Source organism: Ambystoma mexicanum, chromosome 6q (assembly GCF_040938575.1).
Source record: "Ambystoma mexicanum isolate Mex_15411 chromosome 6q, UKY_AmexF1_1, whole genome shotgun sequence".
Taxonomy (NCBI): Eukaryota; Metazoa; Chordata; class Amphibia; order Caudata; family Ambystomatidae; genus Ambystoma; species Ambystoma mexicanum.
This window is the reverse complement of record NC_090937.1, coordinates 1,625,104,052-1,625,120,435: the sequence shown is the minus strand read 5'-3', so window position 1 is coordinate 1,625,120,435 and position 16,384 is coordinate 1,625,104,052. Positions and strand designations below refer to the sequence as shown.

At 46.4% G+C, this 16,384-nt stretch overlaps 1 protein-coding gene across 4 annotated transcripts in view; it reads left to right on the top strand.

Moving 5' to 3' along the window:
• LOC138516922 (transcription factor COE3-like) overlaps window positions 1–16,384 on the top strand; it is a 550,133-nt gene that overhangs the window by 507,126 nt on the left and 26,623 nt on the right. For 3 of the 4 annotated variants that reach the window (XM_069632382.1, XM_069632383.1, XM_069632381.1), the window contains exons 14-16: window positions 4,224–4,409; window positions 6,938–7,141; window positions 13,114–13,186. In XM_069632382.1, coding sequence (XP_069488483.1) covers window positions 4,224–4,409; window positions 6,938–7,141; window positions 13,114–13,181 — 458 coding nt within the window. In that variant the 3' untranslated portion in view covers window positions 13,182–13,186. The remainder of the gene's footprint in view (window positions 1–4,223; window positions 4,410–6,937; window positions 7,142–13,113; window positions 13,187–16,384) is intronic. The other variant, XM_069632384.1, reaches the window with a different exon arrangement.

The following is a 16,384-nucleotide window of genomic DNA, read 5'->3' as shown; positions in this document are numbered from 1 at the left end:
GAACTGGCACCTCCTAGGATATGAGTCAAGGCACGCCCATGTTTGGTTGCTGCTAGATGGAGGTTTTGTTATCTACATAGGCTTGGATAGAGGTCAGATGACCAGGATTCTCCTGTGTAGGCATTAAGAGCGGTCTGATGGATGGGGTAGAGATGGTTAGAGGGTGGGCTGCTTCTATGGGCCTACATTGATGACGCTCTGCTAGTGTTGCAACATGCTGGCAACTGAGAGCTGTCTTAGAGATAGATGAATGACTCTATACACATGATTCGCAGACTTTCCTCTGGGATGGACCAAATAAAACACGAACCTGAACAACGATCAGCAAAAAATGACCATTGTGATGGACATTGAGGTCACAGAAATTGTTAAAGATGTGTTACACTGTTACAAATATACTTGTTTTCCTAAAAATAAACCATTGTATGGAACTGCTGGGATTGAGATAGTGTTGACGGAGTAGAGACAGAAGGAGGACTTGCCATCTGCACAGGCGCAGATAGAGGACATGAGTCCTAGATAGAGGACTGGTCAGTGTGGTGGAGCTGGCAGGAGGACTGGGTGAAGTGTGGGTAAGCGACTTAAAGAGCCGAGTGCTGAGGTAGAGATGAATGAATGGCAGACTGTGAAATACACAAAGCTAGAGGGAAGGAGATGGAGAGAGCACTGGCTGCCTGTTGGGGGAAGAGGGGAGCACATACATGACTGCTAGCACAGAAGAACACGACTGCTGGGATTCACATAGAAAGAGGACAATAACAAAATGGCTATAAATGTACTTGAGATGACCTGGCCAGATAAAGTACTTCCAAAGGGCTAGACAGAGGACAGCCAGCTAGAGTAGGGCTGGCTAAGGGACAGCCAGCTGGAGTAGAGCTAGATGGACGACAACCAGCTAAAGTAGGGCTAGATGAGAACAGCCAGTTGGAGTAGAGCTAGATAGAGGATAGTCAGCTGGAGGAGAGCTAGACACAGGTCCGCCAGCTAGAGTAGGGCCAGATAGAGGATAGCCAGCTGGAGAAGAGCTTGCTAGAAGACCCACTTACAAGATAGAGCTAGACAGAGGACAGCCAACTAGGGTAGAGCTGGCTAAAGGACAGCCAGCTGGAGTAGAGCTAGATAGAGGGCAGCCAGCTGGAGGAGAGCTAGATGGAGGACAACCAGCTGGAGTAGAGCGAGATAGAGGACAAGCAGCTAGAGTAGGGCTAGATAAAGGACAACCTGCTGGAGTAGGGCTAGATAGAGAACAGCCAGCTAAAGTAGATCTAGATAGAGGACAGCCAGCTAGAGTAACCCTAGATAGAGGACAGCCAGCTAAAGTAGAGCTTGATAAATGACAGCCAGCTAGAATAGGGTTAGGTAGAGGATAGCCAGTTGGAGTAGAGATAGTTGGAGGACAACCAGCTGGATTATGGCTAGATAGAGAACAGCCAACTGGAGTAGAGCAAAATAGAGGGCAGCCAATTGGAGTAGATCTAGACACAGGACGGCCAGCTAGAGGACAGCCAGCTGGAGAAGAGCTTGCTAGAGGGCCCACCTACAAGACAGAGCTAGATAGAGGACAGCTAGCTAAAGTCGAGCTAGATAGAGGACAGCTAGCTGGTGCAGGGCTAGACAGAGAGCAGCCAGCTGGAGCAGGGCTAGATAGAGTTCAGTCAGCTGGAGTAGGGCTAGATAGAGGACAGCCAGATGGAGTAGAGCTAGACAGAGAAAAGCCAGATGGAGTAGAGCCAGATACAGGACAGCCAGCTGGAGTAGGCTAGATAGAAGACAGCCAGTCTGAGTAGGGCTAGTCAGAGGACAGCCAGCCTGAGTAGAGCTAGATAATGGACAGCCAGCTGGAGTAGGGATAGACAGAGGACAGCCAGCTGGAGTAGAGCCAGATACAGGACAGCCAGCTGGAGTAGGCTAGATAGAAGACAGCCAGTCTGAGTAGGGCTAGTCAGAGGACAGCCAGCCTGAGTAGAGCTAGATAATGGACAGCCAGCTGGAGTAGGGATAGACAGAGGTCAGCCAGCTGGAGCAGAGCTAGATAGAGGACACCCAGCTGGAGTCGGGCTAGACAGAGGACAGCCAGCTAGAGTAAGGCTAGATAGAGGACAACCATCTAGAGTAGAGGTAGACAGGACAGCCAGCTAGAGTAGGACTAGATAGCGGACAACAGCTGGAGTAGAGCTAGATGGAGGGCATCCAGCTAGAGTAGGGCTAGATAGAGGACAGCCAGCTAAAAAAGAGCTAGATAGAGGACAGCCAGCTAGAGTAACCCTAGATAGAAGACAGCCAGCTAAAGTAGAGCTTGATAGATGAAAGCCAGCTAGAATAGGGTTAGGTAGAGGACAGCCAGTTGGAGTAGAGATAGTTGGAGGACAACCAGCTGGATTGTGGCTAGATAGAGAACAGCCAACTGGAGTAGAGCTAAATAGAGGGCAGCCAATTGGAGTAGATCTAGACACAGGACTGACAGCTAGAGGACAGCTAGCTAGAGTCGAGCTAGATAGAGGACAGCTAGCTGGTGCAGGGCTAGACAGAGAGCAGCCAGCTGGTGCAGGGCTAGATAGAGTTCAGTCAGCTGGAGTAGGGCTAGATAGAGGACAGCCAGCTGGAGTAGAGCTAGACAGAGAACAGCCAGCTGGAGTAGAGCCAGATACAGGACAGCCAGCTGGAGTAGGCTAGATAGAAGACAGCCAGTCTGAGTAGGGCTAGTCAGAGGACAGCCAGCCTGAGTAGAGCTAGATAATGGACAGCCAGCTGGAGTAGAGCTAGATAGAGGACAGCTAGCTAGAGCCGGACTAGATAGAGGACAGCCAGCTGGAGTAGAGCTAGATAGTGGACAGCCAGCTGGAATAGAGCTAGATAGAGGACAACCAGCTGGAGTAGAGCTAGAGAGAGGTCAGCCAGCTGGAGTAGAGCTAGACAGAGGACAGCCAGCTGGAGTAGAGCTAGATATAGGACAGCCAGCTAGAGTAGGGCTAGACAGAGGACAGCCATCTGGAGTAGAGCTAGATAGAGGACACCGAGCTGGAGTTGGGCTAGACAGAGGACAGCCAGCTAGAGTAAGGCTAGATAGAGGACAGCAGCTGGAGTAGAGCTAGACGGAGGGCAGCCAGCTAGAGTAGGGCTAGATAGAGGACAGCAGCTGTAGTAGAGCTAGACGGAGGGCAGCCAGCTAGAGTAGGGCTAGATAGAGGACAGCAGCTGGAGTAGAGCTAGAGGACAGCCAGCTAGAGTAGGGCTAGATAGAGGACAGCCATTTAGAGCAGAGGTAAACAGAGGGCAGCCAGCTAGAGTGGGGCTAGATAGAGGACAGCAGCTGGAGTAGAGCTAGATAGAGGACCACCAGATAGAATAGGGTTAGATAGAGGACAGCTGCTGGAGTAGAGCTAGATAGAGGACACCCAGCTAGAGTAGGGCTAGATAGAGGACAGGCATTTAGAGTAGAGCTAGACAGAGGACAGCCAGCTAGAGTAGGGATAGATAGAGGACAGCAGCCGGAGTAGAGCTAGACAGAGGACAGCCAGCTAGAATAGGGCTAGATAGAGGACAGGCATTTAGAGTAGAGCTAGACAGAGGACAGCCAGCTAGAGTAGGGATAGATAGAGGACAGCAGCCGGAGTAGAGCTAGACAGAGGACAGCCAGCTAGAATAGGGCTAGATAGAGGACAGGCATTTAGAGTAGAGCTAGACAGAGGACAGCCAGCTAGAGTAGGGCTAGATAGAGGACAGCAGCTGGAGTAGAGCTAGACAGAGGGCCCACCTATAAGATAGAGATGGTGGAGGGTTGAGAGCCGGGTTGAAAACGGTCTTCACAAGTTAATCTGGCAAATGGATGGCCATTGCTCCATAGATTGACGGCCATCATCCGAATGAACAAGAGGTGGGTAGAGGACGGACTTCTTGGATGTAGATGGATACGCGATTGATCTTTGATAGAGATGGACTGAAAACGGTATTAGAGGAGTGACTGCTGCAATAATGACTGACTGAGGGTTGACACCCTCGAATACAGAGGAACAGAGGAGTGAATTAAGTCTGTGTGTGTGTGTACATGCGTGTGCTTGTGCAGGGTGAAGTATGCATCAAACCTTCTTGTCTCGTTGATTTTGATGCCTTATGTCGTTCCGCGCGCTTCTATATTTTGCATCCCTCCCACTACACTGTTTCTTTTTTTAGCCCTTTTCCCTTTTCTTCTAATGCCTGCTCTCTTGCTCCCTCCTCCTTTGCAGGCTATTCTCGAAACACAAGCAGCGTGTCTCCCCGGGGTTACGTGCCTAGCTCCACCCCTCAACAGTCCAACTACAACACAATCACCTCCAGCATGAATGGCTACGGCGGGGGCGGAATGGCCGGCCTCGGGGTGCCTGGCTCACCCAACTTCCTCAACGGCTCCACAGCCAACTCACCCTATGCAAGTAAGTCTCCTTTCATGTTCCTGAAGAGGATAGGTTCTCCTTTCATGTTCCTGAAGAGGATAGGTTCTCCTTTCATGTTCCTGAAGAGGATAGGTTCTCCTTTTATGTTCCTGAAGAGGATAGGCTCTCCTTTCATGTTCCTGAAGAGGATAGGTTCTCCTTTCATGTTCCTGAAGAGGATAGGCTCTCCTTTCATGTTGCTGAAGAGGATAGGTTCTCCTTTCATGTTCGTAATGAGGATAGGTTCTCCTTTCATGTGCCTGAAGAGGATAGGCCTGCAGCTTTTGTTTACACCCAGGGATTTCTTAATATAAATTCAGACAAATGGATCCATGGCCGAGGGCAAGGTAGACTGTTCCAAGTTTAGGGTTCAAGCGTCCCAGGCCAATGTGTGCCAGTATTCCCACCAAGAGGGCAATTGTGTGAGGATATGGTTGGCCAAGTAAAGGGTGGAACAAGAATTACACATCTTGCAACAACACCACAACACAGTTGTTCAAACACAGTTGTTTGCCAAAGGCTTTTGGAGTAGCGGGGGCAAACTCAAGACTGAACCATGTCAGATGTTTGGCAGGAGAGTGGACAGGAACCATAGAGAAAACAACAACCAATACGAACAGCAATGATGAGATAACGAACTGTGTCCAGACAAAAAAAGATCTGTCATCAGTAAAAATGTATTAAAACAAGAGCACAAACGTTATGGAGATAAAAACAGAAGTGGAAAATTCAAGAGATCTAGGATTAGGCCCCGGTAAGAAATCACTTTGACTGCTTGCTGGATACAACATGGGGCAAACAGGCTCTCCTGAACCACTACACACTACTCGGGTTGTGCACCAGCGTGCACATGGAGAACATGTTTAGTGATAATTTCTGTTCCTTACCAAATGCACATTTCAAATAGTTTCCTCTTTCTATCGTTATTGCAAGCGGAGGTTTGCACTAACATATAACCCAAAAGTCAAGCTAACAGTATGGCCTTCTGCAAAAGACACATATTTCAGAAACATTTTTAAAGTCATGTTTTTTTTTAAAAAAGTAGATTTTCATTTAAAACTACATTTTCTAATGCTATAATTTGTGTTAGGCATTTGAGTAACTTGACATGTCTTGAAAGGAAGATTTTGCAGTTGAAATGACAAACATTCAATTTCACTTCCTACAGAAAGGAAAGCTTAAAGCTTGACTAGCAATTAAACCATGGGTTGAGGAAAGACTGGCCATTCTGTGTTCTGGTCATTTGTTCTCCAAATCTGCAAACGTTGGAACTGTTAGTCGACTCCCTCAATTTCAGGACCTTGGAGAAGATGATGTTTGATGATTTCTCACAGCTGTAGTAATAAGAAAGGGATGAAGCTAATTCTGCTTTTGACTTTCACCCATCTTTCACTTTTGTAACATATAGCTGGGCTGGTTTACTCATCCAGTATCACTAAAGCAGGACATGTAGTGAAAAATGTGTTTTCTCTAGTTGGACGAGATACGCAACCACTGGCTGTCCAGATGTTTGGACTACGAGTCACTTGATCCCTCGCCATTCACTACGTTGGCCGCGTCTGATGGGAGATGTAGTCCAAACCTTCTGGAGAGCCAAAGGTTGCCGTCCTCTGCAATAGCGTTACTAAATTGCAAAAGGTGTGCTATGACGGTCCGTTCAGTTTCTCCTCTTTAGCGCTTTCAGGGCCATTTTGAACAGTTGGGAAACGAACAATTCGTATACAACCGTGCACTTACATACTGTCGGAACATTCACAAGTGGGAGATGATCACCGAAGAATGACACCGGGTGTATTACTGCTTACCCTTTAGTTTTACTCTCCTTCTTGTGAAGAAATAAATACCATCTACAAATTACGCTTTGCAGGCGACATTTAATCCCTGGTTCGTATGGAATCCGTCTAATCGTTAGCAGGTGAAAAACCGAGACGGATTCCACGGCCAGACGGCGTAAAAAGAAACGCACTGGCAAAATGGAGGAGGAGGCAACGCAGATTTCTTATCCCTGCTCCGTGCTGCTCCTACGCCTCGTCTAAGCACCTAAATGGAGCAGAGCGAGAAACTGAAGCCTCAAAGTATTAGGCCTCGCTTGAATGCTTCTATTTCTGCCCGCCCCCTGTAAAATGAGGCTTTTTATGTAATATTAGGGAAAGACAGCAATGAGCAAGAGCAACACTTGAGTACTCTGATCCTTATAATGTAAGCAGCACTAGTACAGATCTTTCTGGGTTTTGCTCCTGGAAGCATGACATTGAAAATAGAACATGGATTTTTCAATTTTCTTTGTAATCATATCTGGTCATTGTTGTTAACTGTTTATATGCTGCATGCTGTAATGGTTTCATAATTCATATTGGTGCCATGCTTTGCTTGTTGTGGGTCACTCACCTCTCATAGTACCTTTCCCACGGGGCATGCGTAGTTGCCCAGATGTCTGCACCTAACTGACCTGCATTAACCATTTTCTCAAAGAAGGCCATTATTTCTAGTTTTCAGCTCTGTTCCTTTTGCTTCTTTTCTCGATGAAGTTATGCCTTCGAGTCCACCCCTCGGCGCGTCCTCCATCACCCTCCCGTCCAGCGGCAACTCTTCCGCCTCGGCCGGCGTCTTCTCCTTCTCGCCCGTCAACATGATCTCCGCCGTCAAACAGAAGAGCGCCTTCGCCCCCGTTGTCAGGCCGCAGACCTCCCCGCCACCGACGTGTACCAGCACCAATGGCGGCAGCCTCCAGGGTGAGTACCGCGCTACAAGGCGCGCCTCTGTCACCAACCTGTAGCTCCGTGGAGGAGCATCCTGCTGGCTTGGTGGATCAGGGCCAACTGACCTTCCAGGGATCTGCCATCCGCTTGTGATTCTAAATACCACAGCCCGCAGACAGCCTCTTCATCACAATGGTGTAGTATAATGTTGTAATCACTGGGTTGGTATGGAATGTCGCTTAAGGGTAACCCATACAATAGCAGTCCTATTTATTGTTACAGAAGGGACTGATGTACAGAAAGAGACAGCGGTTGGCTCAACATGGCTACATTTAGTTTAAAAGAGAATCCAGGACTGGACCTGAGCTCTCCTGCTTCCACCTGCCCTGATCTGTGGGGTCCAAGGTGTGGGGGCCTTTCTGGAACATTCTGAAATGGAGCTTCCCAAAAGCAAGAATTGGTTTCAAGGCCCGCACATTTGAGGCTCATTCTCTGGGTTGGTGGAGCAGCGGTTGTGTCACCATGGCAACCGCGGTTATATTTCATTGGATGCAGCACTTGATGGAACGATTCACACTGGTCCCAAAGCAGTGCACCCACCCATTAGCCAGTCAGCCCCTGCTCCAGCTCAAATGGGGCCTTTTTTGGGTGGAAAATGACATCAATTCAATGTTTCCAGATGTTGTGCTGGGGTTCCTGTGACGCAATGCAGTGGCACGAGCCTTGGGGGATGCCATCTCCCCTGTTCACTATCAGGCCTAGCCTGATATTTTAGTTAAAGACCACATTACTTGTAGACAAGATATCCAATAGGACATGGGCAGTTTATACCTATAGGGAGATGTACACGTACCTTTCATGTTGCACTTCTGATAATGTTCCTTCGTGCTCCTTCTTGAGGGTCAATAAAGGAAGAGAAGCAGATGATGACAATGATAATGCTATTTGACTTCCGGTTTTATGCTGGAATCCTTCTAAGTGCTGTAAAAGGCTACTACTATTAGATTATAGGCCAAGGGATGTGTCGGTCATCTGCTTGGTACCGTCCTGTTTCCAAAACAAGAATGTTGAGCTTCCGCCCTCTTCCCAGTACCACCCACTTTGGCCAAGTTAAGGCACCAGGATTGGAAGCCAGGTCTGGTTGAGTCTTATATGGCGTCTTCAGATCTTCGGTAATGGGGGAAAGAGCGGCCCTTTACCTGGGAGGAGCATTAATGAGAGTGCTAAGGTTCATGTTTTTACAAACAATCTCTTAATACCTAATAAAGGTCAATGGGGCCGTTGGGTTTGACCAAGTTGCGTGGTTCATGCCCACCGAGACTCGAGCGGTCTGTATGCTGTGTGCCAGGGGTGGGAAAATATAGAAGGACACATAAAATGTGTAGGCATGCTGCCCACTGCCCCCATGAAGCAGTCAGCTCTCCTTTGTATGCATGTGAATGAAGGACGCACCAGATGTCTGTGAAAGCCCCTCCAACCCCCCCCCCCCAGTCACCAATGGTCCATGAATCAGCCTAGCCCCCTACAAGGGATGTGAAGGAAGGACGCCGCAGATCTGTCTGAATGGTGCTACCCTCCCATGTGTAGCCCCTCTCCTACAAAGGGCGTGAAGGACACAGCAGACCTCGGTGCATGGCCCCTCTCCTACAAAGGGCGTGAAGGACACAGCAGACCTCTGTGCATGGCCCGCTCTCCCATGCATTAGCACCCCTCCTCCTGCAAAAGGGTGTGAAGGACACAGTATACCTCTGTGCATGGCCCGCTCTCCCATGCATTAGCACCCCCCCCCCTGCAAAAGGGTGTGAAGGACACAGTATACCTCTATGCATGGCCCGCTCTCCCATGTATTAGTCTCCCTCCCCTGTAAAGGGCGTGAAGGACACAGGAGAACTCTGTGCAAGGCCCGCTCTCCCATGTATTAGTCTCCCTCCCCTGTAAAGGGCGTGAAGGACACAGGAGTCCTCTGTGCATGGCCCGCTCTCCCGTGCATTAGCACCCCCCCTCCTGCAAAAGGGTGTGAAGGACACAGTATACCTCTGTGCATGGCCCGCTCTCTCATGCATTAGCACCCCCCCCCTCTGCAAAAGGGTGTGAAGGACACAGTATACCTCTATGCATGGCCCGCTCTCCCATGTATTAGTCTCCCTCCCCTGTAAAGGGCGTGAAGGACACAGGAGAACTCTGTGCAAGGCCCGCTCTCCCATGTATTAGTCTCCCTCCCCTGTAAAGGGCGTGAAGGACACAGGAGTCCTCTGTGCATGGCCCGCTCTCCCATGTATTAGTCTCTCTCCCCTGTAAAGGGCGTGAAGGACACAGTATACCTCTGTGCATGGTCCGCTCTCCCATGCATTAGCACCCCCCCTCCTGCAAAAGGGTGTGAAGGACACAGGTGACCTCTGTGCATGGCCCGCTCTCCCGTGCATTAGCACCCCCCCTACTGCAAAAGGGTGTGAAGGACACAGTATACCTCTGTGCATGGTCCGCTCTCCCATGCATTAGCACCCCCCTCCTGCAAAAGGGTGTGAAGGACACAGTATCCCTCTGTGCATGGTCCGCTCTCCCATGCATAGCACCCCCCCTCCTGCAAAAGGGTGTGAAGGACACAGTATACCTCTGTGCATGGCCCACTCTCCCGTGCATTAGCACCCCCCCTACTGCAAAAGGGTGTGAAGGACAAAGTATACCTCTGTGCATGGCCCACTCTCCCGTGCATTAGCGCCCCCCCTCCTGCAAAAGGGTGAGAAGGACACAGTATACCTCTGTGCATGGCCCGCTCTCCCATGCATTAGCAGCCCCCCTCCTGCAAAAGGGTGTGAAGGACACAGTATACCTCTGTGCATGGCCCGCTCTCTCATGCATTAGCACCCCCCCCTCTGCAAAAGGGTGTGAAGGACACAGTATACCTCTATGCATGGCCCGCTCTCCCATGTATTAGTCTCCCTCCCCTGTAAAGGGCGTGAAGGACACAGGAGAACTCTGTGCAAGGCCCGCTCTCCCATGTATTAGTCTCCCTCCCCTGTAAAGGGCGTGAAGGACACAGGAATCCTCTGTGCATGGCCCGCTCTCCCATGTATTAGTCTCTCTCCCCTGTAAAGGGCGTGAAGGACACAGTATACCTCTGTGCATGGTCCGCTCTCCCATGCATTAGCACCCCCCCTCCTGCAAAAGGGTGTGAAGGACACAGGTGACCTCTGTGCATGGCCCGCTCTCCCGTGCATTAGCACCCCCCCTACTGCAAAAGGGTGTGAAGGACACAGTGTACCTCTGTGCATGGTCCGCTCTCCCATGCATTAGCACCCCCCTCCTGCAAAAGGGTGTGAAGGACACAGTATCCCTCTGTGCATGGTCCGCTCTCCCATGAATAGCACCCCCCCTCCTGCAAAAGGGTGTGAAGGACACAGTATACCTCTGTGCATGGCCCACTCTCCCGTGCATTAGCACCCCCCCTACTGCAAAAGGGTGTGAAGGACAAAGTATACCTCTGTGCATGGCCCACTCTCCCGTGCATTAGCGCCCCCCCTCCTGCAAAAGGGTGAGAAGGACACAGTATACCTCTGTGCAAGGCCCGCTCTCCCATGCATTAGCAGCCCCCCTCCTGCAAAAGGGTGTGAAGGACACAGTATACCTCTGTGCATGGCCCGGTCTCCCATGCATTAGCACCCCCCCTACTGCAAAAGGGTGCGAAGGACACAGTATACCTCTGTGCATGGCACACTCTCCCATGCATTAGCATCCCCCCTCCTGCAAAAGGGTGTGAAGGACACAGTATACCTCTGTGCATGGCCCGGTCTCCCATGCATTAGCACCCCCCCTACTGCAAAAGGGTGTGAAGGACACAGTATACCTCTGTGCATGGCCCACTCTCCCATGCATTAGCACCCCCCCTCCTGCAAAAGGGTGTGAAGGACACAGTATACCTCTGTGCATGGCCCGGTCTCCCATGCATTAGTCTCCCTCCCCTGTAAAGGGCGTGAAGGACACAGGAGACCTCTGTGCAAGTCCCGCTCTCCCATGTATTAGTCTCCCTCCCCTGTAAAGGGCGTGAAGGACACAGGAGACCTCTGTGCAAGTCCCGCTCTCCCGTGTATTAGTCTCCCACCCCTGTAAAGGGCATGAAGGACACAGGAGACCTCTGTGCAAGTCCCGCTCTCCCATGTCGTAGCACTACCTCGTAAGAAGGGTGTGAATGAAGGACACATCAGATTTGTCTGCATGCCCCACCCTGTGGCCTATGACCAGACCTGCTCCCCATCCTTCCCCCTCTGCTGCAGTGTCTCATGTTGCTTCTGCTGCACTTGTGGTCTTATCTTTAGTCTTTGCCTTAGCCAATATCACCCAGTGGTTGATGTCTGTTCAAATGATGAATGATTGCACTGTTTTGTTTGCCCTGTCTCGGGAGGATAGCTCAGGGGTAACGTGCTCACCTTGGAAGAAAGACGATATGGAGAACCACAGGTTCAAACCCCGGGTCCGCGCTTAGAAACCTCTGGGTATTAAGTGCGTTATAAATAACCTATAATATCATATCATTCTGTGTAGCCTATTTGCCCGATTCAATCCTGGTTTTCGCCAACTAAGCATTGGGCTTACCTGAGAGCAGTAAGATGGAGCCAATTAAAGGGGCAATAGTCACCTACACTAGTGGGGTAATAGTCACATACACTAATAGAGCAATAGTCACATACACTAGTGGGCCACTAGTCACCTACACTAATGGAGCAATAGTTACCTACACTAATGGGGCAATAGTCACCTACACTAATGGGGCAATAGTCACCTACACTAGTGGGGTAATAGTCACATACACTAATGGGGCAATAGTCACCTACACTAGTGGGGTAATAGTCACATACACTAATGGGGCAATAGTCACCTACACTAATGGAGCAATAGTTACCTACACTAATGGGGCAATAGTCACCTACACTAATGGGGCAATAGTCACATACGCCCTTCAGATGCTTAGAAACTTCTGAGTTTGTGGTATGACCCATTGGGTGTGGCTATCCAAAGGAATGTGGGAAAGGACACACTTACACAATGGAAACGCGAGCTGATCTATGGGACAAGAGCGAGCCGAGCGATAGCCAACCCATTCAACTGTTAGCTGGCAGCCATGTTGTTATTGATTGACTGTTCCTTTGCTTCCCGTCTTTTTTGCTGTCTGCCTCATTTAATCTCATCTCCGCTGTCCATGCCTGCATGTTATACTTCCTTGTTCCTTGTCAACTCACTGCTTCTGTCTCTTTGTCCTGCTCCCGAATGCCATATTGCGTGAGCCCTTGAGTCTCGATATCCCTCACAAGGCTCTCTCCACATTTTCTATTCTCTCACTTCCATTGTCACACCACAATGCTCTCTCTTGGGTCTCTTGCTTCTCACTTACATCCACTACCTTGCACCAATGTCCTTTCTTTGCTTCCCCTTCCTCTGCTAGTTTTCTTACCAGAGAGTCCCTTCTACGCTGTCATTTCTTAATCCATTTTCCTCACTACCTGCTCCCTCCTCTGTTGCCCCACCTTCATCCCTTTTCTACCTTTGTTTGACATGTGTTTCCTTTCTCCCTCTACTCTCCTCTTCCTCTGCCTACCCCGCCTTCCTACCTTTGTTTCCCATGTGTTACTACTCTTCCTCTGCTCTGTTTTGCTCCCACCTTCATTGCTCCACCTACCCCACTGTCCTACCTTTATGTTTCCCATGTGTTACTGTTCTTCCTCCGCTCTCTTTCTTGCTCCCACCTCCATTGCTCCGCCTACTCCGCTGTTCTACCTTTATGTTTCCCATGTGTTACTGTTCTTCCTCCGCTCTCTGTCTTGCTCCCACCTCCATTGCTCCGCCTACCCCGCTGTCCTACCTTTATGTTTCCCATGTGTAACTGTTCTGCCTCCGCTCTGTCTTGCTCCTACCTCCATTGCTCCGTCTACCCTGCTGTCCTACCTTTATGTTTGACATGTGTTGTTTTTCTCCCTTCTCCCTATGCCGCTCTCCATTGACCTGCTCTACAGACTCTTATGAGGACTCGGACAAGTACCACCCTCCTGCGCGCTCCCTGCAAGGGCTGGCCTATTCCTAAGCACAGTACGTCTCTCTATTCCTCTCGCTCTCTCTTCCTCCATCCTCATGTCTCCTCTGCCATTTTCTGCCCCAGCATGCCGCCTTCTGGCCACAGCAGAACCTGCCAAGTTAGGCAGAGAGTTCACGTGCACCCGGATCCATTGGTGTTTCTACTGCCCATTCTGTTTACATCAGAGCAATGTTTTCCTAGAACAAGAGCCCTGTTTCTGATAAGATATCCATTACCAAGTATTAAGTCAGCACACAACACTCAGATAAACACATTCCCAATCACTAAATATACATCCATAAGATATCCATTAACAAGTATTAAGTCAGCACACAATACTCAGTTAACATTCCCAATCAGTAGATATAAATCCATAAGATATCCATTAACAAATGTTAAGTCAGCACTCAATACTCAGTTAAACACATTCCCAATCATTAAATATAAATCCATAAGATATCCATTAACAAGTATTAAGTCAGCACACAATACTCAGTTAACATTCCCAATAAGTAGATATAAATCTATAAGATATCCTTTAACAAGTGTTAAGTCAGCACACAATACTAAGTTAACATTCCCAATCAGTACATCTAAATCCATAAGATATCCATTAACAAGTATTAAGTAACACACAATACTCAGTTAAAAACATTCCCAATCATTAAATATACATCCATAATATATCCATAAACAAATATTAAGTCAGCTCAGTGAACATTCCCAATCAGTAAATCTGCATCCATACGTCCGCACACAATACTCCTTTAAAAACGTACCAATCATTAAATATAAATCCATAAAATATCCATTGACAAGTATTAGGCCACACACAATACTCAGTGAACATTCCCAATCATTAAATATACATTCATAAGATATCCATTAAGAAGTATTAAATCAGCGCACAAAACTCAGTTCACATTCCCAATCATTAAATATACATCCATAAGATATCCATTAACAAGTACTACGTCAGCACACAATACTCAGTTAACATTCCCAATCAGTACATCTAAATCCATAAGATATCCATTAACAAGTATTAAGTAACATACAATACTCAGTTAAAAACATTCCCAATCATTAAATATACATCCATAATATATCCATAAACAAATACTAAGTCAGCACACAATACTCAGTTAACATTCCCAATCACTAGATTTAAATTCATGAGATATCCATTAACACATATTAAGTCAGCACACAATACTCAGTTAAAACATTCCCAATCATTAAATATACATTCATAAGATATCCATTAACAAGTATTAAGTCAGCACACAATACTCAGTTAACATTCCCAATCAGTAGATATAAATCCATAAGATATCCATTAACAAGTACTAAGTCAGCACACAATACTCAGTGAACATTCCCAATCAGTAGATCTAAATCCATAAGATATCCATTAATAAGTATTAGGTAACACTCAATACTCAGTTAAAAACATTCCCAATTATTAAATATACATTCATAAGATATCCATTAACAACTATAAAGTCAGCAAACTATACTCAGTGAACATTCCCAATCAGTAAATATGCATCCAGAAGATATCCATTAATACGTATTAAGTCAGAACACAATACTCGGTGAACATTCCCATTCATTAAATATACATCCATAAGATATCCATTAACAAGTATTAAGTCAGCCCACAATACTCAGTGAACATTCCCAATCAGTAAATATGCATCCATATGTCCGCACACAATACTCCTTTAAAAACATTACCAATCATTAAATATAAATCCATAAGATATCCATTACCAAGTATTAAGTCAGCACACAATACTCAGTTAACATTCTCAATCAGTAGATATAAATCCATTACATATCCATTAACAAGTATTACGTTAGCACACAATACTCAGTTAAACACATTCCCATCAGTGGATATAAATCCATAAGATATTCATTAACAAGTATTAAGTCAGCACACAATACTCAGTTAACATTCTCAATCAGTAGATATAAATCCATTACATATCCATTAACAAGTATTACGTCAGCACACAATACTCAGTTAAACACATTCCCAATCATTAAATATACATCCATAAGATATCCATTCACACGTATTAAGTCGGCACACAATACTCGGTGAACATTCCCAATTAGTAAATATGCATCCATACGTCCGCACACGATACTCCTTTAAAAACATTACCAATCATTAAATATAAATCCATAAGATATCCATTAACAAGTATTAAGTTAGCACACAATACTCTGTTAACATTCCCAATCAGTAGATATAAATCCATAAGATATCCATTTACAAGTATTAAGTTAGCACACAATACTCTGTTAACATTCCCAATCATTAAATACACATCCATAAGCTATCCATTAACAAGTATTAAGTCAGCACACAATACTCAGTTAACATTCCCAATCAGTAGATATAAATCCATAAAATATCCATTAACAAGTATTAAGTCAGCACACAATACTCAGTGAACATTCCCAATCATTAAATATAAATCCATAAGATATCCATTAACAAGTATTAAGTTAGCACACAATACTCCGTTAACATTCCAAATCAGTAGATATAAATCCATAAGATATCCATTAACAAGTATTAATTCAGCACCCAATACCCAGTTAACATTCCCAATCAGTAAATATGCATCCATACGTCAACACACGATACTCCTTTAAAAACATTACCAATCATTAAATATAAATCCATAAGATATCCACTAACAAGTATTAAGTTAGCACACAATACTCCGTTAACATTCCCAATCAGTAGATATAAATCCATAAGATATCCATTAACAAGTATTAAGTTAGAACACAATACACCGTTAACATTCCCAATCATTAAATACACATCCATAAGATATCCATTAACCAGTATTAAGTCAGCACACAATATTCAGTGAACATTCCCAATCATTAAATATAAATCCATAAGATATCCATTAACAAGTATTAAGTTAGCACACAATACTCCGTTAACATTCCCAATCAGTAGATATAAATCCATAAGATATCCATTAACAAGTATTAAGTTAGCACACAATACTCCGTTAACATTCCCAATCATTAAATACACATCCACAAGATATCCATTAACAAGTATTAAGTCAGCACACAATACTCAGTTAACATTCCCAATCATTAAATACACATCCATAAGATATCCATTAACCAGTATTAAGTCAGCACACAATATTCAGTGAACATTCCCAATC